The 24,249-nt window shown below is 40.6% G+C and overlaps 2 protein-coding genes across 8 annotated transcripts in view; one reads left to right on the top strand and one right to left on the bottom strand.

Moving 5' to 3' along the window:
• The first annotated feature begins 3,572 nt into the window (after positions 1–3,572).
• On the top strand, positions 3,573–11,420 carry CCDC28A (coiled-coil domain containing 28A). Of its 2 annotated transcripts, none has more exons than XM_063390266.1 (6): positions 3,573–3,698; positions 4,513–4,707; positions 6,883–7,046; positions 7,991–8,145; positions 8,739–8,761; positions 9,062–11,420. In XM_063390266.1, exons 2-6 carry the CDS (start codon positions 4,550–4,552, stop codon positions 9,114–9,116), a joined length of 555 nt encoding a protein of 184 aa, XP_063246336.1. In that variant the 5' UTR covers positions 3,573–3,698; positions 4,513–4,549; the 3' UTR covers positions 9,117–11,420. The 2 variants fall into 2 exon arrangements, with proteins under 2 accessions (XP_063246336.1, XP_063246337.1); XM_063390267.1 differs by lacking the exon at positions 3,573–3,698 and adding an exon at positions 3,734–4,051.
• A 3,864-nt stretch (positions 11,421–15,284) lies between these two features.
• Positions 15,285–24,249, bottom strand: part of REPS1 (RALBP1 associated Eps domain containing 1) — a 62,574-nt gene continuing 53,609 nt past the window's right edge. For 5 of the 6 annotated variants that reach the window (XM_063390259.1, XM_063390260.1, XM_063390262.1 and 2 more), the window contains 6 exons: positions 23,786–23,850; positions 22,561–22,746; positions 21,261–21,356; positions 20,540–20,688; positions 19,776–19,881; positions 15,285–18,708 (listed from right to left, as the gene is read on the bottom strand). In XM_063390259.1, the coding sequence (XP_063246329.1) occupies positions 18,640–18,708; positions 19,776–19,881; positions 20,540–20,688; positions 21,261–21,356; positions 22,561–22,746; positions 23,786–23,850 (671 nt within the window). In that variant the 3' untranslated portion in view covers positions 15,285–18,639. The remainder of the gene's footprint in view (positions 18,709–19,775; positions 19,882–20,539; positions 20,689–21,260; positions 21,357–22,560; positions 22,747–23,785; positions 23,851–24,249) is intronic. The other variant, XM_063390265.1, reaches the window with a different exon arrangement.

Genomic DNA, 24,249 nt, shown 5'->3' with positions numbered 1-24,249 from the left:
GTTGTCAGAAAAAAAGCCTTATAAAGGAAGAAAAAAGCCTTTTCTGAACCGTGAATCATGATCACAATACAAAATTAGGCAAAAACGCAGATAGAGATAGTCCAAAACATTCCTTTTTTTCTCCCTCAAACTTTATTTGATTCTAGGCAGCAGTGTTGTCTGCAATAGGATTTCTAGTATCAAATCAAGACCATACTACCTTTGATTCTTTGCTCTTAACTTACTGTTATCTTTTTAAAGAAATTAATTATTTACTATAAAATGACTTCCTCTATGAAAACATAAAGTCTGGTGCTTTAAAATGATCTGCCCTTGTAGGCTCTGCTAAATCAGATATAAAAATAACAGAGACACCTTCATAATAATTCTGATGTGGTGTAGTGTGCAGGGATAAGAAATTCACTTGGAGCAAAATATTACCTGCATGCTAAAACTGATTGTCTTTCCTGTAGTATTTGATCCCTCCTACTGAGACACTAAAGTGAAGCAGGGTTAACTGTGGAATCCATCTGTTTCCTAAGTATGAAAGCAATTCTATTTTAAAATTGCCTAGTGATGGAAGCATTTTCCCTTTATTTAAATACAGACCATCATCATTCTATTTCAACTGCTTTGTTAGAAACAAAGGACACCCAGTCACCTTCCACCCAAACTGTCAAACAGAACACCTTTAATCACACAGGGAAAAACAAACCACACCTCTATATATCAACTGCAAGGCAGGTGCATTTACCTGCTCATATAGCATGTGAGCAATGAGCTGAATGAACACAAACATTGCCAAAGTTACCATGGAGAAGCAGTATTTATCTCATACAAATTTCCCAAATAGCTGCAGAAATCAGCCTGTAAGTCTCAATTTGCCCACTTCTTGCAGCCCCCTATATATTTATACATACTCTTATATGTATGTGTGCGAATGAGGATTCTACTTGGGCAGACCAGTGACTGAGAATTTGTGTCTGGCTCACAGCCTGTGTGACTTTTGCTAGCTCTTGTTTCACTGTAACACATGCCAAACCAGGTATCAGAAGCCCTTTGTATTGCAGAATCAACTGTTTCACCTTCTCTACCTGTCCCTTAAGTCTTGTACAACTGCCTTTTTGTGTAATGCATCTCCACTGTTACAGAGACTAATTTCTTTCTTCCCAGTTGCTTACATGCAAACACTCTTAGTTGTTTATTCCCACAAGTGAGCTGTCAGTTTATCAGTGGTCTATCTCACACCTCTTGCAACAACGCTGGTCATAATGAATTAGAACTGACCCAGCTCCTCAGACCAGAACTGTGCCCTGCAGCAAGGAATTGACTATAGGATGACCTTCAGTGGACATTTGGTCCCTGTCTTTCACCTGAGAATCACTTCAAAGACAATCTCCTTTTGACAGACAATCTCCTCTTTTGGGTCTCAAAGTGGCCACTGAGTCTCACAACTGTAACATCTCATCCAAGTCTCGACGAGACACTGCTATTTAATAGCCCCTCAGGTCTCGTTCAAATTCCATGAGAAGGTTCAGTACGTTCAGGGTATGACTGGAGCATCATTCTCTTGGTATCATGGACAGTTTAGACAGAGGCAGGGATGCATTCCAGGTGCTGCACACCTGTTCAGTCATGAGGTAACTCCATACTGAGACACACGCTTGCAAGCATGCGTGTTCATTATTCAACCCCCCACAGCTGGTGTGTGAATAATGGCTGAGAGTCTTCATCCCAAAACATACCGTAATAAACAACACACTTTTCAAACAAAAAATAAGATCTCATTGCAAGTTTAAGAAACTCAAGCTGACAAGTTACAGAGATAGTTAGTAAGTTCATTTCTCTAGGCCACAAACTACTGTGGCATGGGGGGAAAACAGCTCAGGCTAGCAGCCATAGGTAGGAAAGGAATGCTGACCATTCAAGTCCACAAAGCCATGACTGGCAGGGAGCAAGTGATGATCAGAAACGCAATAGCAACAGCAACAGGAAATAGACTTGGTGGGGCTGAACTCATTAATTACTCAGACTACGTAGGCACACCCTGCTAATTATACTGCCTGCCTTAAAAATTAAGCTTCTGCAAGCCAAGGGCACGGGACTGAGATCCAGGTCGGAAATGACCCTGAGAGCTGCATCCAGCTCCGCGTGGCAGCAGGGTTCGTCGTTTAGCTGGGACGATCGCCGTTCCGGGCACACTGTCGCGGGACGAGGATGGCGCTCCTTGCCCATGAGCCCGCGGTGCCTCGGCAGGGGGCGCTGCGGAGCCGGGGAGGGGCGGCCGGGAGCGCGGGGCGGCGCTGCCCCCTGCGGGCGGGGACCGGCCCTGCCGGCGGCCCTGGCACTGCGGGGGACACCGGGGGACACCGGGGGACACCGGCACGGCCCCGAGTGCTCCAGGACGGCCCTGGAGTGACGGCCCCTCTGCCGAGCGCTCCGCTCTCCTCACAGCTTCACCCGCCAGGGCTACGGGATCACTGAAACAATGAGGTTGGGGAACACCGCCGAGATCATCGAGCTCAACCTGCGACCGAACACCGCCTTGACAACTACACCGTGGCACTCAGCGCCCTGTCCAGTCTCGCCTTAACAACCTCCAGGGACGGGGACTCCACCGCCTTCCAGGGCAACCCATTGCAATGTCTGGTCACCCTTTATGGGAAGAAATTCCTCCTAATGTCCAACCTAAACTTGCCCTGGCTCAACTTAATGTCCTCTTGTCATTTGGAACTTGCTGTTCCACCGGCAGCATTCCTAGCCCATATAACTCCATGTGAATATTCTGAGTTCTTCCAGCATGTCCTCTTGGGGAGAATTCCTATTGCTCCTATGTGGAGATAGCGATGCCTTGCAACATCTGACGATAATTTCCTGGCGGGATCAGTTGCCCTCTGTATAAGCACAGTGCAACTGGCTGTAAACTTTTGCTAATAAGTACAGGTAACAAAGGCTACAAATGGGCCAGGTCCCTGATTAGGGCTCTGCAAAGTCAAACAAGAAGTTTCACTTCAACACGAGACAGAGCCTCCCTACACTGGGGATGGCAGAGCTCTGGAAGAGGCTGCCCAGGGAGGTCGTGGAGCCTCTCTCTGGAGACACTCAAACCCCACCTGGACGCGTTCCTGTGTCACCTGCTCTAGGTGACCCCGCCTCGGCACGGGGGTGGCACTGGGTGATCTCCAGAAGTTCCTTCCAACCCTAAAATCACTTTCAGTGATTTTCCATACAGTGTAAAACATTAATTTGAGGTTCCCGGTGCTCAGTGAAGTCCTAAAAGGCAAAAGCAGCTGAGGCCTATTCAGTATCGAGTGGCTTGTGGCTGGAGTGTAATTACAGGCAGGAGATGGAGTGAGCAGGGGGGAAGGAAGGGAGAAGGCAGAGCGCCACCGCACGGCGTCAGCTGGGAAAGGGGCCATGTCGGCAGTGCGGTGGATTTCCCCGTGTGTTTTAACACGTGTGGACTCGGATCAGATATTTCGGGAGGAACCCTTGGCAGTCACGGCCGGCGCCCGCCAGCACCCGGCCCCACGCCGCGCCGCGAGGGACTCTGGGAGCTGTAGTCCGCCCGCGGGGCGGTGGTGGCTCGGGGCGGGACTCCCACAATGCACCTCGCGGCGCAGCCGGGCCGCCCCGGCGTCACGTGACCCCGCGCGCCGTGACGAGCCGGCCGCTTCCGCGGGGGTCCGCGCGCGCTCCGGGGGCGGGGCTTCCCTCAGGTAGGGGGCGGGGCCTGCGCGGGGGCGCGGGGGCGCGGGCGCGGGGCTGAGGGCTCCGGCATTCCCCTCCCGCTGCTCCCGGCCACAGCGGTGACAAAGCGGCAGCGCACGGCCGCGGCTGCCCGTGCTGCGCGCAGGGGTCGCCTCAGCCCGGGAGGTGGCGGCGGGTCCGCGATGTCCTCCGGGGTCACGTCGCCGTGCCCGCGGCGCCCTGGGCCGCCTGCGGGGTGTCAGGGGCGTTTCCCCAGCGAGGGAGCGCCCGGTAACCGCACCCGGCGTGTGCAGAGCTGGGCAGGGCCCGCCGGTAGCTGTGGGAGTAGGAACCAGCGTGTCACGGCAGTAACAACAAGTGTGTAAGAGCAGCAGCTATAACAGCAATGACGAGCGTGGAACAGCGGTAACAACTGCGGTGTCACAGCAACAACAGCTCGGCATGGGCCGAGCTTTCCCACAGCAGAGGAGGTTCTTTGGCAGGGATGAGTGGCAGCATCCCCGTCCCACAGCACTTGTCACTGTCTTGCCTGCCGTGGCCCCGAGCAGCCGTGGTGTTTCATAGCCGTAATCCACGGGACACAATGCTTGAGATCATTTGGCAGTACCTGTTGGCTGATGGAGATTTTAAATCCTGCCCTTTCAGCTGATCAGGTGGGCTAGGCGGCTTCTAAAAATTGGAATCTCTTGTTCTCAGTAATGAGTGACTGCCCATCTCTGAAGGAACTTCAAGTTTCATTTTCACGAGCTGTCTTTCCAGTTGCTTTTATTGTGAATGCCAGTTTTAATGGATGTTTCTCACTTTCTTTTCTTCCCTGTGAAGGACAAGACATTAGTTTAGATGCAGTAAATTGGAAGAAATGGAAGAAAGGAAGATCAAGAGGAGGAGCCCCAAATCATCTTCCAGTCACTCTGCTCAGGTTGCTAACTCCAAAAAAAGCTCAGTGCCAGTCAGTAAAAGTACAGCCTTTTCCAACCCTGCCCCACAGCCTGCCGTACAAAAACCAAAGTTAAAACGGTAAGCTCGAGGCATTTGCAGACTTAGAGGGAGTGGGAGCCAGAAACTTGGCAATGCTACGACAGTCTAAAGGTTGTTCAGACTGGCTGTGACACAAGAGTGTCAGACTTGTGAAAACTTTTGATGATGTGTCTTTTAGCAACATGATTTGTGTTTAACCCAATCTAATGGTTATTTTACGGCAAAGGAAGGTGTTTTACACTCTCGTAAGCTTAATGAAATGTTACACAACGCTATAGACTCATACAACAAATTAGCTGAAGCAGGGCATAGCCTGATGTGGCTGGTGAAGGACACGAGTTGGGTGATCAGATTTGGGCATCGTATGGGAGATAGCAGAGCTCCAGATGTACAGCTGTGAGCAACAAATAAAATATTACATGACTGCAAGGTTGGAACTGACAAGTACAGCAGGAAATTAAGGGTATAAATTGATCAGGATGCGCTAGAACTGGAATTTGCCAGTGCTTTGTGATTGAGAACCTCTCAGCTGGGGCAGTGTCTTGTGTTAACGAGAGCCATTCAGTTCTTCAGAAAGTACCATGTCAGAATAGTTTGTGTTTTGTTGATGATATGTCTGTTTCAGTTTGAGAACATTAATTTACCTGCATGTTAGAAAATGTGTTTCGCGGCTGTGGTAGATGCAGTAGATAAATAAATAAAGAGGAATTTTAAAGTGAAATGTTAGCTGGAGAGAGGCAGCAGAATTTACTGACCTCTGCATTTTAGCTGAAGATGAAATATAGAACTGTCAGCATCAGCACAGAGAGTCTGTTTGAAGGATGCAGTATTGGCCTGATAAATAATGAATTTCTGCAATGTAAAGTCTATACATAATTTCTCAGGAAAACTGTGTTAGTACTTAGACGGAAATATTAGCAAATACTAATGTGCTATAAATTGGTGGTTTCTTCAGTTCACTGAACAGTCTACTCAAGTCTCAGCATTCTTCTGGGATTTACTAGAAATTAATATCTTGTAGTCCGCAAGATTGTCTAGAGAAGAAAATGTCCTTTTTGCTTTAAGTTCTGGCCATTCTTGCACAACTGTTCAACTTACCAAGCAGTGCTAATACAGGCAAGTGTTTGAACTTTCCAAGCAGGAGAGGTAATTGACATAATAATGTGAGGATGAACTGCTTTTGTGATAACCGAGTAAGAGTATTTAATTAATTTTCACTTGATCTGCAAGAATCCAATTAATTAAATTTTCCAAGACCAATAGTATATTTTTAGTATATTTTTAAAATTTTTAGGCTCAGATTTTTTCACTGGGTTAAGTTCTGAACAGATTCATCAAAAGGCTTCAGGACAGCCTAATACATAAACTATTAGGATGCTGTCTGTCTGTCTTTGGGTCATATACTGCTTCTCACTGGTAGCTGTGTGTTTAGTTTCCATATTGGCTGTGTGTTCATGGGGATTTCTAGTGGTTGTTAATTTTCATCCATGTAGTTTCTATGGGCACCTGGTGCTCTGAATAAACGCTATGTTTAGAGAGAAGTGTATGGGACCCAGGAATTCTGATGGTTTTCTTGCAGGAAGGGCTGTAGAGAATTCTAGCAATTTGATGTTTGGGCATGGATTAGTTTCATTTGGTACATTGGAGTAGTGGGAGAGTGGTTTCAATAGTGAGATTTACAAAACTGGGATATTATTTGAGGGATGAAAGAGAGAGCTCTAGAAAAATTCATGTGGAGCCAAGGTCACCTTCTAGAGCTTGTAACCAGCTTTTTTCCACATGGGTTGCAGTCTATAGATGTTTGTGACGAGAGTATGATTTTTCTCTCAGAGGGATTTTTTCTCCGGGTTGCAGATACTTTTTGGGTGATTTTATGTAGCTAATGTCTGCTTGGGGAAGTGGTGGACTCACCATCCCTGGAAATGTTAAAAAAACCAAGTAGGTGTGGCACTTGGGGACATGGGTTAGTGGTGAACATGGGTTGATGGTCTCTTACAGGTCTTACAGGTCTTTTCTGTGCCAAAATGTTGAGCTAGTGATGTTCTTTAAGACAAGCTGGTGGTCCAGTGTTTAGCTTAAAAGCAGTGACTGAAATAGGCACTATATATTTCCCATTTAATTTTCAAAGCTCAGTACACTTCCTTACATTTTAAATGTACAGTGAAATTGAAAGCAGGAAGTAATATTTGTTTTGTTCAATTATTTTTTTTTTAGCATAATCAAAGAGAAAGCCAAACCTCCAGGAGGTGAAGCAAAAGGGGCACAGGCAGCACCAATCCAGCATTCTTTTCTCACAGATGTATCAGATGTGCAGGAAATGGAAAGGGGGCTTCTGAGTCTCTTGAATGACTTCCACTCTGGCAAACTTCAAGCATTTGGTGAGTGTGTGTACAATAGTTGTTTTTTATAGCTGTACAGTGGTAACATTTGCAAACAACTGTGCTGCATGGACAGACTGCCAGCTGTCAGTTGGACTCTGCCACACGAACTCAACAGAATTAATACATCTTACTGCATTTTTACATTACAGTCCCACTGTAAGGTTGTCTGTGTTGTGAGATTATTCATATGTCATTTCATTATTGCTTCCAGCACAGGAAGCACCTGTCCTTAAGATACCAAGTTTAAAGCCACTTACTTATGATAGTGTAGGAAGAAGTAACTGTATTTAGCACCCAGTTTAGTTGCATATGAACCTTTAAGACTATTGGTAACAACTTTTATGAAATTCAATGCAAGCTGCATTTTACCCAGGCTACTCTTTTGTCTTAGCTTCTTAGTATTTTTACAACCTCAGAGTTGATGGAGGTTTTAGAAGAAAGGTTACACATTTTTGCTTTCTTTTCTCCCCTGTACCAAGTAGAAAAATGCATGTGTACTTTTGCAAGTTTAGTGTTAGGTCAGCGTGTCAATTCCACACTGATTTTACAAAAGAACCTGAGAAGTTTGTATTATATAAACCATCTGTTCCAAGGAAGAACCCTCAGATAAATCAGAATTGGAAAGAAGGTTTATTTTGATCATATTTTAAGTTAAAAACCAGGGCCTTTCTGAATCAGAGAAAAATTCAAGAGTATAGAAGAACCACTAAAAAGCATTCTAAAAAGCTCTTAGGACATGGGATAGCCATTGTAAATTCAGCACAACACAACATCAAGTGGAATGACAGAAACTTCAATAGTGAAACAGGGAGAAATCATCAAGAAACCAAATTTACTTGTAAATTTGATGTTTAAATTCTGTGATGTAAAAAGCTGCATCTTCACACCTTCATTTTCTCTCTTGGGTTTCTTTATATAAAAGTTTTTGCTTGTCCTTTTAGGAAATGAATGTTCCATAGAGCAGATGGAGCACGTGCGGAGCATGCAGGAGAAACTTGCTCGCCTCAATCTGGAGCTCTATGGGGAGATGGAAGAACTCCCTGAAGACAAAAGAAAACTAGCCAGTGATTCCAACCTGGATAGGCTGCTGTCAGATGTAAGTACTGGGAAGGCAGAAATCGTGGAACTTGGCCCACAGCACAGCTGGGTTCAGGAAAATGCTGCTCCTGTGTGCAGTGATTTAAAGCTGGGTAGAATGTAGCTCTTCAATGAACCAAGATGTGCCCTGCCCTCTTCTTGGTTTTGAGAAAACAGAGTTGTTGTTTTCATTAGTTACAGCTGCTGGTTGCTTTGGGGAGGGGAGCAGGCTGGCTGCCAGCTGCCTGAGCATGTCAGCCTGCTTAGGGACAGTCCTTGTACTTGGGAACTACGACCACTTTCCCTGCAGTCCATCCTCCTGCATCTGGGGAAGATGGTCCATAACAAGGAGTATAGATCTGTATGTGCTACACTTTGTCTAGTGCATTTCCAGAAAACCCAGAACTGTTAACATTTCTTTAAATTTCTTGAGATCAGCAGATTTAAAACTTAACTTGGGACTTAGCTCATTGTATAGAATTCAGTGTAGGTTTGATTTGGTCTTTGTAAAAAATCATACATTTCAGCCCAAGCTATTATATCAGCATAATTGTTGCAGTACTTTGACTAACAAAAGTGCTGTTTTTCATAATTTCTACATTTATATTGCAGCTAGAAGAACTAAATTCATCTATGTATCCTTTTCCTAAAGTATTTTGCATTATAAGTACTAACTGTAGTCAAATTGCAGTGTGTTTCCCTAGTAACTGAAGTTTTTACAAGAGTCAAGTGGCTTCAATAATGCTGGAGGTATGTAATGCTCAAGTCTCATTGAGAAATGTTAATCTACTGGTGGGGACCTAGCATAGGACTCACCAGAACAGAGTTTGTCTGGACTGGTGCATACCCCAGAGTAAGCAGAGTTTCATGGAACACTGCTGTCTTCTTTATGCTTTATCATGATGTGAGTGTCATTCCTTAATGATTTGCTTCAGCCAAAAACTACATTTAGCAGATGCTCAAGATATTCCAAATGGTACTACAGGCTGAGAGAGAACATCATTGTCAGTCTGGATTCTCCAAGCTTTCTTTCGTTTTTCCAGACAATGGAATCAAGAAGAGTTGTGACTTTGTGTTGTTTTTTAATTTTACACAACAAAGAATCAAAATGCAAATCCAGGTGTTTATTTTGCACATTCCTCTGAGCACTGCATTATGTCAGGGCTCAGTACCTAGTTGCAGTTAATTGTGATGCTGTGCTTTTTATTATTGCCTTACGTAACAAAGAAATTGGAGAAACTTGGAAATACATTTCTTCTGCTCAATGTTCATATGGTTACAAGTGGTACATGTATATAAGTTCCTTGGCATTTCTCCAGTCTTCATGAAGGTAGTGGTAATGTTGCCTTCCAGATCATTACACAGACAATCTGCTCACTGTATATTTAGTGTTCTGTTGATTGGTGATGCCACAGATTAATTTATTGTTAATAAAGTGAAAAGTTTTAAATATATGATGTTTCATTTGCAGAAGCTGCTATTGGTTTGGCTTGGAAGAGAAGTTTTAGCACTGTGTGAATGTTGCAGAGTTTGTTTTTCCATTACTATGAATAATTATAAAATGTCACCAAATTAAAACTAGCATGTCTACATAAATTAAATATTGTGAAATTTCAAAACTGGGTAAATAGTTACTGTTCAATAAATACACAATATTCAATTTCGTAGTTACTCTGATGTTCTAAATAGGCTGCTGTTAACTGGTATCATCTTTCTGTGCACAGCCAGAGGGAAAAAAAAATCTGTATTAGTACAAAATGGGGCTGGTTTCAGATCTAAAATTTCTATCTTGGTCTGTCGAACCATGCCTTTGGTTCTGGATTTATTTTATATTCAGTTTTTAGTTAATACATTCAGATTCCATACTGATCCTACACTTACTGAACAAGGAATCTTTATCCTTCTACCTGAGCACAAAGCTTTCATCAGCCCAGAGAGCAGAAGATTCCTTTTGTTCAGTATCTTTGGAGAAGAGGCTCCTTCAGCCACAAGATGTAGTTTGGAATCGTGCAGCACCAAACCTGCAGCACACGGGGGACAGAAGGATCATTTAACTGAGTGCTCTGGCTGCAGATTCACCCTCAAATTCCCTGCCTCAGCTCCCACGCAAATCTCCACGATGTACAAACCAGCAGGCATCCCAGTGGTTGTCCCTTAGGTTGTTCTTGTTCTTTATGCAGTTTATCTCCTCCGTTGCCAGGATTCTCTAGGAGTTTGCATGCTGGTAAATGTACCTAGGAGTCCCTGCCTGCAGCTGGGTATGCACCTGTGATGTTGTGAAATCCAAAGTCAGCTTAAGAGAACCAGAACAGGACAAGCTTCTCACAGTGAAGCCAAGGCTGATGTTTGTTCTCCACACGCACACCTCTGACCAGTAATTGGGCAATTATAATTTCTGCACAGCACCTTCTCACATCAGCACTATGCCCTTGTTTCTGGTCAGGCTTCTGAACAACAAGCAGAAAAGTAGCATCTTTTAGCCCTGTGCTTCATACCAGGTGTGGCAAAAGTCACTGGCAGAGCTGCAGTTACACAAACAAAATCGTATTCTTGCAGCGTGCTTGGATGTAGGGGCAGAGCTCTGTGCTCACTAGCAGCAAGTGCAGTGTATTGCAGCACTGTAATGCACACTCATCCCAAACCACACTTTTAATCTCAGAGTTTAAGTATTCTATGTTAGAGGCAGCTCTTTTCCACTTTTGGGCTCTGACATCACACTGCTTAGCCTTACTATTTCAAACACATTTCAAATCACGAACGTGCTGGGTGCCTTGATCTCATTTCTGTAGCAATTTTTGCAAGGATAGAGCGTATAATTTGAGATACAGACAAACAAACACTTTTCTCAAGCAAGCTGTAGAATTACACAAGAATGAGCCCCTTTTTCCTCCATCGCTTTAAGCCCATGGGCCATTACAAGCCATAAAGGATGCATTAATTGCAAATAATTGAGAAATTAAGGAATTCTTTTCCCCTTACCTCCTCCTGGATATAACTTTGTGTCTTTGACACAGTCCATTAATGGTGGGTGCTTATTAACTTCTGGATTCATACAAGAAAATTTTGTGGCAAGATTTTTGAGACCCTGAACTCTTTTATTTGGTAATTAACTAATCAGATTTCTGGGCTCCTGCAGTAAAAAAATCTACTGTGACATATTTTTGGAAAGTCTTTTGTAATTAGAAAAGTATGTAAGTGGCTGCAGTGGCTCGTTTTCTGTAATGTTGCTTCCTGAAGAGTTGTTTATGGAGATTAAAGTGTATTAACATTAAATGTTTAATATATTTACCAGTGTGAGTTTAGGCCAGTGTTGTGATTTAAAAACCCACACTGATAAATGGGTTTGGTGTTTGGAAGACAGTGCTCTTTGCTGCATCACTGTGGGGAATCTGGGGCACAAGTTACATTCTCCTCTATACTTTGGTGGAAGGCAACAACACTGGAAGGAAGAAACAGATGGGCTGAGTCTATTAATACATGGTTTCATGGCTGGCCTCACTGCCAAAATTTTTGGGTTTTTGATAATGCAATGGCCTATGCAGCACCAGGCCTGCTGGCATCAGATGGGCTTCATCCTCCTCAGAGCGGCAGGAGAGTCTGCTCAGGAAGCAGCAGGGCTCACTGGCAGAGCTTTACCATCGATGTGATGGCAACTGGGACAGTGCCAGACTTGTCCCTGGCAAGATGTGGCATGAGATGCACAGGTCAGAGGGACAGGGTGGTGGCACAGGTCCTCTGCTGCCCTCAGCTGTGCTGGCCACACTGGAGCACACCTGCAGTCCCAGGGACTCATCTGGGAGCAGAAGCCAACAGGAAAACACCAAGGAGGAAACATGTCACAGAAATTATGGAGTACTCCTTTGGGAAGGACTGATTCTGCAGTGAGACCAGACATTGGACTGAACTTTGCTGAAACAAAGCTTTACAAAGACACTTGTGGCACACATCCACAGGAGCTGTACATCCCTCTCTCCGAAGTTAAAAAAACTCCAAACATATGTTTTGAGTAGATGTTAGATACGAATTTTGAATCTGAAATATTAGTCATTGTAATAGACCATAATTTTCCCACTATATAGAAATACTAAGATTAATATGAGACCTCCAACTTACAGCTCTTTAATCATATTAAGCCTACAAAGAGCAGAACATGAAATAACCAAGAACAATTCCCCACAAACTGACAGGCTGGGACCAGAGTGAATGAATGAGTAGTTTGCAAATTACCTGATCACCCTGATCAATGCAGTATTTAGGCAGCATCAAGCCTAAATACTAGAACAGATACAGTCTAACAGTTAAGCAAGTGCTAATACAAGAAATATTTGTACAGAACTCTAAAAATTGCAAGGCATATCTGAAAGAAAATAGGTATATGTTAGAACAAAAATGTATGACATCTTCATGAAAATTTTAAACCCCAAATCCTACCCTACAGTCCCAATTTCGTCTATTTTCATTTTTGGAGGGTACTCACTTTGGATTAATTCAGATCAGGACGGTTTTGAGTTGACAGTTGAAATGAAACTCCCTTAAATAAATATGTAAAATTCTCTTCCATAAGAGGAAAAACAAAGAGGTATTTGCAAAAAGGAAGTTTTAAAATCTAAAAGGAAATCAATGTTCAAAAAAGCTACAGGAAAAAAGAATAAAAAATCCTGACAAAATTGGTACTTTTGACATAAAAAGGTCTGGGACATTACCAATTTTAACTTTTTTTTTTGTTTAGCAAGTTCACTATGGAAGCAATATGGTAAAAAGCATTGAATCTGTCAAAATTACCAGCCTCCTAATTTTGAAAAAAAAAAAGACCTATGAATAATTACTGCTTTTCCACAGGAACATTCTTGCTTTAATGCTACTTATCCTGAAAGGCAAAGTGCAGAGTAAACCAGGGAATATGTTCCTTATAAGTACCCTTCTACAAAAGGAACTCCTTGATTCTTCTATGTTCTCTTGGTTCCTTCTGAAGAGAAGGGAGGTGACCAAGTTCCTTCACAAGGGCAGTGAAAGACAATGAATTGATGCTCTAGAAGAAGAGTTTGTTATAAACTGAACCACTCTTCTTCCAAAGGCAGGATATGTAACAGAAAAAACAAGTGACATGGCTTGAGGCATGGCACTTCTGCATTTTCTGATAGATTACAAAGAATTACAACTTCCTTCAAAATTCCTTTCATCATTTTCTTGAAATACACTCTGGATTTCCACACCTTGACTAACTCAAGCTTTTTATCAGCTCAAACTATGCAAAATAAGGCACAAAAGCACTTAGTAGAGTGCTGAATTTCACAGCATTTTAATGAAACACACACCTAAGTTAACACAGGGATTCCCAATGCATTTCCTTTGACTTCTGCAGAGAAGTCATTGCTGAAGCTCCTTACTGTACATAAATTTCTTGCTAAGTCTGACACAGCCAGTTAGGGATGCTAGGCCTTCTGAAGCCCTTAGGTGGGTGTTCACAGCAGCTATTGGAATGCTTATTCCCCTTCCTGCCCCCCGAGCTGTCAGTTCACATTTTCAATGTGAAATCAATTTATTTGCTCAATATGTAACCAGTCTTTCAAACGCTAGTGTTCCTTACTTGCCTTTTGGTTGGATCCCAAACTCCACAGGCTCCTTGCAGAAGAGAGTTGTGATCCAGAGTGCAGTTTCTTACAATGAACGTGCTCCACCCCATGGACCATGCCCTCTTCTGTCAGTTTACATGCAGCCTTACTTGAGCCAAAGAAAGAAAAGCAGCCACACCTCGGAGGTTCAGTGACAGAAGGCAAAAGGCACCACTGCAGCTCTAAGGGATACACCAAGGAGTGTGCACTGCAGAGTGTGATGCACCTCCCATCTCCATGAGCTCCTCCACAGACTGGGAAACAATACAGCCACATACGGTTCAACAGCAGCACTGCCAAAATCTGGGCTTCCATCAACATACCACTGAAAGTCAGCCTAAATTGCTTTTACTACTTACCATGTTTTGCTGATTTTGTAGCCTCTCAGAAACTAGACCAGTCAAAGCAACAGACTAATTTCAGCTGCTTCCAGATTAAAAGCATCGGTATCTTTAAGAGTGAAAGTATGAAGAATATATTCTACTAGGGATGAAATAGAATTCATCTAGCTTTCTGTAGCCCAGTATGCTGATTAAGTGTGATACACAGTACTAAGAGTCTTCTTAAAGCTTTGGATTTAAGCTTTGAGATCACAAACTTTGCATTTCATAGAGTCACAATTCCATTTTTTTTTTTTTGTATTATAACTAAACAAGGGCTGTTTTGGACAATAATTTAAATGCAAGATATTGAATACCTATATACCAGTAGGCTGGAAAAAATACTGCAAAATCACTTTGAAACACACTAATAGTGTACAACCAGGTACAACTAGTGTACAATCAGTATATGCTTTAGGTACAAATAATGTACAATCTACTTTTAAAGCAGAAATTGCACCTTTAAAGCCCATTTTTCCAGTTTAACGAAATACTACTGAAAGGAAATTACGCAGTATTCAACTTCCCCCCTCCACGTCTCCAGACAAAAAGCATTTAATTCAAAGACTCCTGTGAAGTTTATATTTTGTTTGTGTTCTATCAGGACAACCTTGTATTGTCTCATTTAGTTATTGGTATCTAGACATTATTAACATCTTTCCTATACAATCCCTAGTTTGTTGTTAAGACTATTAAGAGAACATAGCATTTAATATTTTTTTGTTATTATATGGTAAAGTCCTTGGTTTTGATGTGTTTTCTTCTAGATAGCTGTATGATACATGACTGGTACATCAATATACATGGCAAGACAAGCACACTGCATAAGCATCCAAATATATTCAAAATACACAAGTTATTTTTCCATCTTCCCCACAGAGTAAGAACTGCATTGTTATTACTCAGTTGGAAGCAGTGTGCATTTGCAACACATTACAATTTAATGAAACTACATTCCACTAGAAACTAAGACTAGAATGAGCTGGGAATCAGGAGACAATGATTTACTTTTTTTTACAGTTTTAGCAAAAAGTGATTAAGGCTAGGCCACCCACAAAGTGACATTTAGAGACGAACTGCACAGCCGAAATCAGAAGAGTAATTCTCAACTCTGCCCTAAATGTAGAGAAACACAGCACACCCCATCCATAAGGGACAGAGACATGTCACACAAGAAACAATGCTGCAAATTTATTTTCTTTAGTTTTAAGTTCTTATAACCTCAACTTTGTTTATCCCACATAAGACATTTTCAGTAATACGAGATCATCTAGTTCATCACAATTGCAAAGAAAATGAGGTGCATGTGAAGTACAAAAAAAATTGAAAATACTTGTTTACATTGGCTAGACTTAGAATACTGCTCAAAACAAAGCGGCTTTTCAGCTTTTTACCTTTGCATTTTTAGAAATCTTCTCTGCAGTCCAAAGATGGGCAATGAATGGAGAAAAAAGCAACTCCAAAGCAAGTGGAATGAAGAAAGAGGCACATTATTAGGAGACACAAAAGAAACGCAAATCAAACGAGAAGAGACACTCTTCCAATGACAAAGTCCAGAGAAAAACATTTTCCAGGTGTTTCAGAAAGGCCTGCTGCTGTCCATCCATCCCAGCTGTGTACATGAACCACACTCCACACCATTTAGTAGTCTACATTTATACTAGCAAAAGAGAGAGCACCTCTTTTATACTGTACAGAACTCCTTGCCCCAAAGAGCTTACAATCTAAGTTCATAAAAAAGAATGCATCAAGTAGCTGGATCGAGATCAGAGCAATGGAGAAGACAGGGAGATAATTTTATAAGGGATTAAAGTTGGGTTACAGTTACTAAGTGAGGTAACTCCTGAACATCATTGGCAGTGATGTTCTTAAGACATTAAGTAGTTTTTCAGTTAGAAGGTCTTCTGATCATGAAAAACTGGTTTAAAATGTACAGAATGATGCATTTAAAGTAAAATTCTTAAAAATAGACTTGTTGGAAAGACACAAAAAGGTTCAGATTGCCAAAGTTCTTCACTTGAGACACTTAACTTGTCATTCTACTAGGAAGATATGGATGCTAGAGAAATTCATATGTACATGTAACATTTGAATGTAAAAGACTTTTTACATTTAAGCTTAAAATGTTAAATTCTGATTTAAGAATCCTGTTGCTATAAACATAGGCTTAATACTTAAATATTAATATGAAAATAGTGCTATTTTAAAAATGTATTTTAAACTTTAAAATAAACTATGGACAAGATACAGTTGGTTCAAAAGATCAACATTCTTTAACTGCAGTGACTCACTTTTCCCATTTTTTAAAAAAGGGAAAAACTTTTCCCCCTCTGTTCCTGCTACTTGTCAGTTATAATAGAAGTGATCAGTCCATCAACTTTAAAGTTTTTCACTTTACTTTGGGGAGGGTGTTATTTGTTTTGCTGGGTTTTTCTTCACATTTCCCTATTCATATATAGTTTTCTGAAGTGAAAGCCTTGCACTTATATATAACTTATATGTCACCTTTGTGCCCATTTACCTACCATTCCTTAATCCCTTTACAAGCAAATAAAACCTACCATCTTTCATGCAACTATGACATCCTTTCACACCAGAGAATTTTGCTTTGGATTATATACATAAACCATCTGCAACACTTCCATGACATTTGAAAAAATGTTGGAATAGTTATAGTAGTAAAAATTCATAATTACCCATAATTCACCATAATTAAATGTCTGTTTATGATAACCAAAAAGAGAAATACTTGTTTTTCACTGTAACAGCATAACCAGTGGTAAATCTGACTTGACCTATCCTTTTGGAAAGGAAGCAGATGTTAAGGGAATTTCATTTATGCACGGAAGTGAGACAGTGATTTTAAGGACTGCTAACAGAAGATGATTTACCTTTAATTTTTAAAGGAATTTTCAAGGAAATCAAATAAGATATTAAGCCTAAAGAACTATAAATATATTTGACTCAAGTCAGTAGTAACATTTACTTTTTAGAAATTACATTTGTATTAAATTTGCCTATAGGAGGATACAAAAGGAGTATAGCCACAGATTACCAAGAGAACCACTTCTGATCAACAGCTAAAAATGAGGGAAGAAAATGGCCAAAAGATTACAATCAATCGCTTCTTGTACATGCCACAAAATTACAAAAAATTACCTGCAAACCTGTAATAAACCCCTCCCCCTTATTTGAATGAGTTTCAATTCCCTGGTAAAGATGAATCAACAAAATTAAAATATTGTGCTGTTTTATTGGTGTAAAAATCACACAATTGCTAGTTCTGATTCTGCAGAGATACATCCATGCAGTTAAACATCTATGATCCCACAGCCAGAAGAAGCCATTAAATAGAATATCTGCTGTTAGTCAGCAATTAATGCAAATTTACATATGAGATCAAAATGTGTGTATCGTACAATATACAACAAATCCTAATACAGTACATCAACCTGAAGAGCAAGATACACTCAAGGAACTCTGTTAATAGTGAAGCCTGTCTATATGCCAGAGAAGTAAGGCCTGGAAACAAGATGACAGAAGGTACCCCAGAATTCCTAAGAAGCAAAACTGTTGATTTTTTGTTTTATATTTTTTTTTGCTGGGAATTAGAAGTTTATAGAGGTATTGACACATTACTTGACAATACAATTTGTTATAGTGAAGACTGGTGGATGTGATCTGCTATTAAAAGGTAACGTGTGAGACATGCAATTACAGGTGGTGCTTAGATAATGTGCAATTAATGTTTGGGACCTACACCCAACTCTTTTCACGAAAGGGAGAACTAAAGAAGACCTGTTTGATAAACTACCAATTGTGCCATGAACGTTTCTACGCATGCGGCTGAATCAGGATCATGAATGGATAAAATGTGAACACCTGGCAATCTGTGGTTACATACTCTATAATGTATGCAACAAAAATCACTAAATCCAATCCAGTCGATGTGGCAAACAGCCTGCAGGAACTCTCCCAACCTGAGTAAGCTGGGGAATTGCAAAGAGGCAGGCTTTCCAGAATTGGGAACAACTTTCCAATTGTGAAAGGCAGCTTGGGAAGTAACATTGGCCGATGACAGATTAGTAGTTTGTCTCTTTTCTGGCACAATAAAATAAATGCCATAGTGAATGAAGAGTTTATGTGCTTAAAGGTTAAAATCAACTGATTAGCAACCCTCTTCTGCAAAGATGTTTCAACAGAAAAAAAACCCACGAAAAATTCCAGTTGGAAATTTTGGCGACAAACTCTGCAAACTCAAGTCCAACAAAGATCACGGATGCCCACAGAAAAAGATGTGAGAGGCAGTGTCACATTCAAGGAAGAAGTAGTTTGTTTGTTTTTTTCTCTCTGTATTGAAATTAAAATACTTAAAATACAAAAGTGGACAAATTGACAAAACAGAACCACAACATTTAATGTAGAATAGAGTGCACTGAGCTAGATGCATGGATATTTAAATAGGCCTTGAAACCAATACCCCTTTCAAAATTAGTAAATTCACAGTTAACGGCAGTAGGCTTAGAGGTGAGAGAAGGGTCGAAGTTGTTCCAGTTGGACTTCCAGGGAGATTCTCTCTTCAAGAACATCCTACAAAAGAAAGATTTTCTACTGACAGTCCACAGAGAATGAGTACTGAAAATTTCCTCATGTAATCAAAATCTGCTTCAGTTTGAGAACTAATTTATATTCTAAAATCTTGGTAACTCCTTCCAGAAACTGAATAGAAGATTGGCTGGCTGGTAATTACTTATCATTGAAAATCAGTACTTTGCTCCGACGTGATGCCATTTAGTGTTTTTTCCTTTCTTTCAAATCACCCAATTCCAAATTTGTAACCAGATGCAAACCCAACTATAATATTTTCAAATGAAGTTGAAAATGTTAAGGGGTGACCTCTCGCCTGAATTAAGAGTATTGGAAACTCACAATTTTCTTCACCGGTTTTTCCTCTTATGTGAATTTTATGCATCTTGACTCTCATAAACAGTAACAAGTGAAATTCAGGCTTAAGTTTTTAAAATGACCTAACTTCTACTGTAGACAGTATCTTATTAGTTCATGTATTCATTTGAGATATTTTCTAAAAATCATCTTGATAGTTAAAATTAGGTATCTTAGGTAAGAAAGACGGCAGACAAAAGACATTAAGCTGATGCCTACAGATATCTCCAAAACAATGATAGCTGACCTAGATAAAAAAATGACTATTGTTGCACTCGTTATTAAACTGTGAGTTCTGTATTTCAGATTATTGTATTTGTTTAAAAATATTTATAATTTTAAGACATCAGGGCTTGCTTTTTCCTTCAAAAGAACACAGATCACTTCAGCTGCTCTTCTCAGTACTGCTTTTAAAGTATGTGATGACCACAACAGGTAACTGAGTATTAATAATGTGAGGTAAATTTTAATGTAGCTAAAAGCAAATCAATACATTGAAAAATATGCATTGTAGCAGCAGAAGAGTGATTTGTAATTTCACAAAGCTTGTCACAAATCGGTATATTCTATGATCTACAAAAATAGCTAAATATTTCATATCAATATCCTCTATTACATTTCTCATTGTATTGCAGAGGTGCCTGTTACTGTGCATCACTAACATCTTGCTCTCTGAAGCTCTTCTCTTACACAGACAAAGACTGAGGAATTACCTTTAGCTGCTGCTGTAGTTCACTGTTCAATCTGGCCAGAACAGTGTTGGTTTCCTTGTTACGTCTGATTGATGCCTGAATTGCCTTCTTGTCCTTCCCCACTGATCTGAGAATATATTAGAAGTACTGTAATAAGTAATTTTGCCACTTAGCTGAACATCTCACTTATAGTCCCCCTTCTTTAAGTGCACGGAATCCTCTTTTCAATTTTTTTTTACTTCTTACACTGTCAAATTTTCCACCTCTGTCTGGCTTGATTAACCACGTTTGTTTGCACGGAAACACAGATAAATACGTTTCATATATGCACACAGTTGGTTTCAATCAAAGAGCATGCAGTGCATTTTAAAAACTTATCATTACCAACTTTTGAAGGGCCAACACAGCAAACCACATTCATTTACCTCAAAGTGACTACTGCAATAGACTATTTTCATGTTAGGACACACAGACTCCACATTTTGGACTGTTCATAGCAACCATTTAAAGTTAAATGCTACATCTTAATACTTCTACAGCTTATTTCCAACATACTTGCAGAAGCTAAAATGAGTTCACATTCCAAAATTCACAATCTCTTGAAAGTCCCCCAGTAGCAGAGGCTTTGGGATGACCTTCTTTAAACACCAAAAACTTCCAAAATTGTTGAATTAATGTAAATTAAACACACTGAAATTGTTTACAACTCCTGGAACAGAAAGTGTGTATGCTGTTTAAATGTAAACTTTCCAGTAACAGATGTATTTATATACTTCTTGGGTTACCTAGGAATAGATGGCTGTGAAGCAAGAACAGCAGCTATGACACCTGTTTTCTGTGTATGTTCCTCAGCTTCAGGTCTTAGCTCATCTTCCGATTTTAATCTTCTACGAATAGGCTTCGGTGGTGGAGCAAGTGGGGTAGTGCCTTTACCCTGAAGAGGAAAACACAGCCTAATAATTCTCTGAAACGACATTTTATTGGGATTATAACCTGGTAGCTTGTGTTTCATATTCAGGCAACTGAATTTACAACCCATCAGGTATTTTCTGATGGACATCTAGCTGCATTCTCTACTGGTCTGGAAAAACCAGGAGTACTAAATCCTACCCCATGGTGAAAGGCTAGTAAGTTGCTACACACTGCCAATAAACTGTGCAAGCAGAAACACCACAGTACAACTGAGTACTGTAAACACACAGCAACGCAGAGCACTTTTCCTCCAGTAAATATATGTCTGTAACCAAATCAAAAGCTACTGTTAATCAAGTTCTGCACTAAACATTTTGATTGGTTTCAAAAATTTAAAAACTCACAAGTATCTTTTCTGCTGTCTCAAGAATAAATCTAATCATCATCTGCTGCTGCAAAAATTCACCATACACATGGCTATTCAAAGCACCTATGGGGCCTAAGAAAACTGGACAGCACTAAAGCTGCTGTTACAAAGATTTAATTTCATATACATCAGACAACTGCATTTTGTTCCAAGGGTACTTGGCATACCGCACTACTGGGGACATTTGCAGGTGCTTTGTCTTCAACTCTTCCATCTGCTTTGGCAACTCTAAGAGAACTTGCAGAATCAGAGGGCTTTTCAACCTAAAGGAATATAAGCTGTATTTAGAAATCTATTTCTTAACAAATACTTCATTTGGCAACAACTGGAATAAAAGCAAGTATGATGTGTTCTGATAAAAAAATACAGTTAACACCTAAAATTCTAGTTCAATTCTCATTTAGAAACACAAGTCCAAGGTCACGAGGCACTGTATAGCACAAAAGAGGCCGTGGCCTGATCACAAACTGCTGTAGCTGTTTCTGCTATTACAGTACCACCATTATCTGTCACTGCCAAAGGTTAATCCCTCCAATGGAACACAATGTGACTGTTCCCCATCCACCTCAATGCAAAACAAGCAGCAAGCTTAACTTGAGCAGTTTTCAGTGGCAGCTTAAGCTCCCACCACTGGTTCTGCAATGAGGTACAAGGAGAGTGCTCAAATGGGTCTCTGTCACTGACCCTCCTGAACAAGTGAAGCAAGACCATGCTGCTGACAGCTGGGAGGACTTTAAAGCACCACAGGGACTTTTGCAAGCAAGGGTGCAGAGGTGTCCCAGAGAACTTACAGTCTGGATAGAAGCCACAAACTATCAAAGGAGAACATGAAATAGTTTCTGCAATAGCAGCTAGCTATGACATTAATACTAAGGCTTCCAAACTTTCAAGTCCTATGTTTGCAGTAGGAAACAGGTTTTTGTAAACATCTTTAATGATAGAAGGATGCCAGAGCTCTATTCACTTTAGCTGTTTGTTCAATGACTTTGAAGAAAAGCAAATTAAGATGTAAACATCTTTAGCAGATGTTTACAATGACAGTCATCTCCTTTACTGAGGCATGTCTTTTTAAGACATGATTTAAAAATTACCAGCAAGTCATTGGGAAGGTTGGCAAGAACAAGCAGAAGAAAGGTATTGCCTGTGCTAAGGTTCAAATGCACCAACAGAATTATGTTTGTGGCCACATATGCTAATAAGCACAAAAATCTTTTAAATTACAATCAAGAGCTGAGACAAAAAGAATTCCTTCCACCTAGGTGTTTGGCAATTACTAAATAGGTGCAGCAGTGTGCAAGGTAATTGCCTTCTAGTAATGGATTGAGACATCATAAAAAACCAAAACAGAATAAAAAAACCCCAACAAACAGTACACTACTGACAGATAACAGCAGAAATAGGTTTTAACAAAGTCTCATAACTGTTGGTAGTATTAAAGCAATTGACAAGATTTTCCTTTCTACTCACCTGCAAGACTTCTGAGTGTGTTTCAATTTCATCTTCTTCTTCTTTGTTTACACCTGAAACAGCAAATGCCTCAAACTGGCTGAAGTCTGCAAAATTTGGCTGCTCTGGTATTTGTTGAGGTGAGGTACTGGTATGAGCTATTAGGCCATCAGCGTCCACTGAGCGATGCACATGAGCACCTGTGCCCTGCAATAAAATAACAAAAATATTTGGGGGCAGAATGTTAAATTTTTGTCCACTAAAAAGGCAAATAATCCTTATGTCCTATCAGTAGGACAACGTGCATCTCATGCAAGACATGCATGCAAAAATATTCAAGAGAAAGGAAAGCCTGTTATCCAGGGAATAAGACCAAAGAGGGATGTAATGTAGCACTAGCTAGACTCATTGAACAGTAAATATTTCTGCTGTGAGAGAGCCACTTGGGCTCTGGGGGCTTGGTACAGACTTTTAGTCTAGTTTCACAGGGAACATGCTTATGCAATCACTGTGTGGAATACGTCTGTCCTTGTACGCTCTCTTCATCCCTTAGATAATTTCTGAGTCCTTGTACGTGATTTCTGAATCACTGACTGACTTCAATTGCTGGTAACTCAGATTCTAACAAGTAGCTGCTGGCGAGAAACAACTGAAAAGCAATTTTATCTGTCCCATGTCAGATCTGCACACCAGTTGAAGGATTCAGCAGGCTGAGACAAAGAAAAAACTTTTTCAAGATGTGCTTTCTACCAAATCAGCAGATATCATTCAGACTGCAACTGCAAAGAATCACCAAGCCTGTGACAAGTGAAGACGTGGAATCACTCCTTTTGGGGGCAGGCATATCATGTAAAGCTCTACCCTGTGCCAGACAAACAGAAGACATCCCTTATTTTGCAAAACTTTGGAAAATGGCTTTCACAGACTTTGTTATAGCCTATGCACTACACAGGAATACACAATGTGAAGGGATAACTTTTCTCTCTTTCCGACAATTCAGAGCTCCAGAGCCATTCACTCCTCTTCAATATCTACCTTAATCCATACCCATGGTTTATTAGAAGCACTTTTTTTTTTATTCAGGAAATACGAACATTTGGCTATAGTCTAGGTTTTGCCATCATTCACAACCTAGTGCTGTCAAAAATATATCAAGCAATGATACTCATTTTAGAGATACATTAAAATTCAGTTATATAAAAATAATGTATCAATTTAGAATATTATTTTTCAGAAGTGACATCACCTGTGAAGGCTGCGGTCTTGGAGGCACTGCAGGGGGATAGGCAACAACTCCAGCCTGTTGCTGTCCTGTAAAAAACGCACCACATTTGGCCAAGATTGGTACTTTGTACATTACAGTGTTATCAAATTTTCTTAACTGTCAACACGCATTTTCCCACACATTAACCTGTCATATTTGGGCTCATAATTGTAATGCCACCTCCTTTCAAACTGGCAAACAGACAAAACCAGGAATAATGAGAACACTGATCTTGTACAAACACGGTTCTGCTCTTCTGGGTTTAGTATCTTAGACTTTGGAGCTCATTATAAGCTCCAAGTATTTTCTCATACATTGTGATCCTGAATTTAGAAGTACTGACAAGTCAGAAGTCCAATAAAACTCCTTAAGCAGAGTAGCAGAAGTGACCTTTAATCATTTCCTCTGAAGTCAAATACTAAACACCCATCTTTAATACATGTGAT

Source organism: Prinia subflava, chromosome 2, assembly GCF_021018805.1.
Source record: "Prinia subflava isolate CZ2003 ecotype Zambia chromosome 2, Cam_Psub_1.2, whole genome shotgun sequence".
In the NCBI taxonomy this organism is placed as follows: Eukaryota; Metazoa; Chordata; class Aves; order Passeriformes; family Cisticolidae; genus Prinia; species Prinia subflava.
Note: the sequence above shows the minus strand (reverse complement) of the source record. Positions and strands in the feature narration are given on the sequence as shown.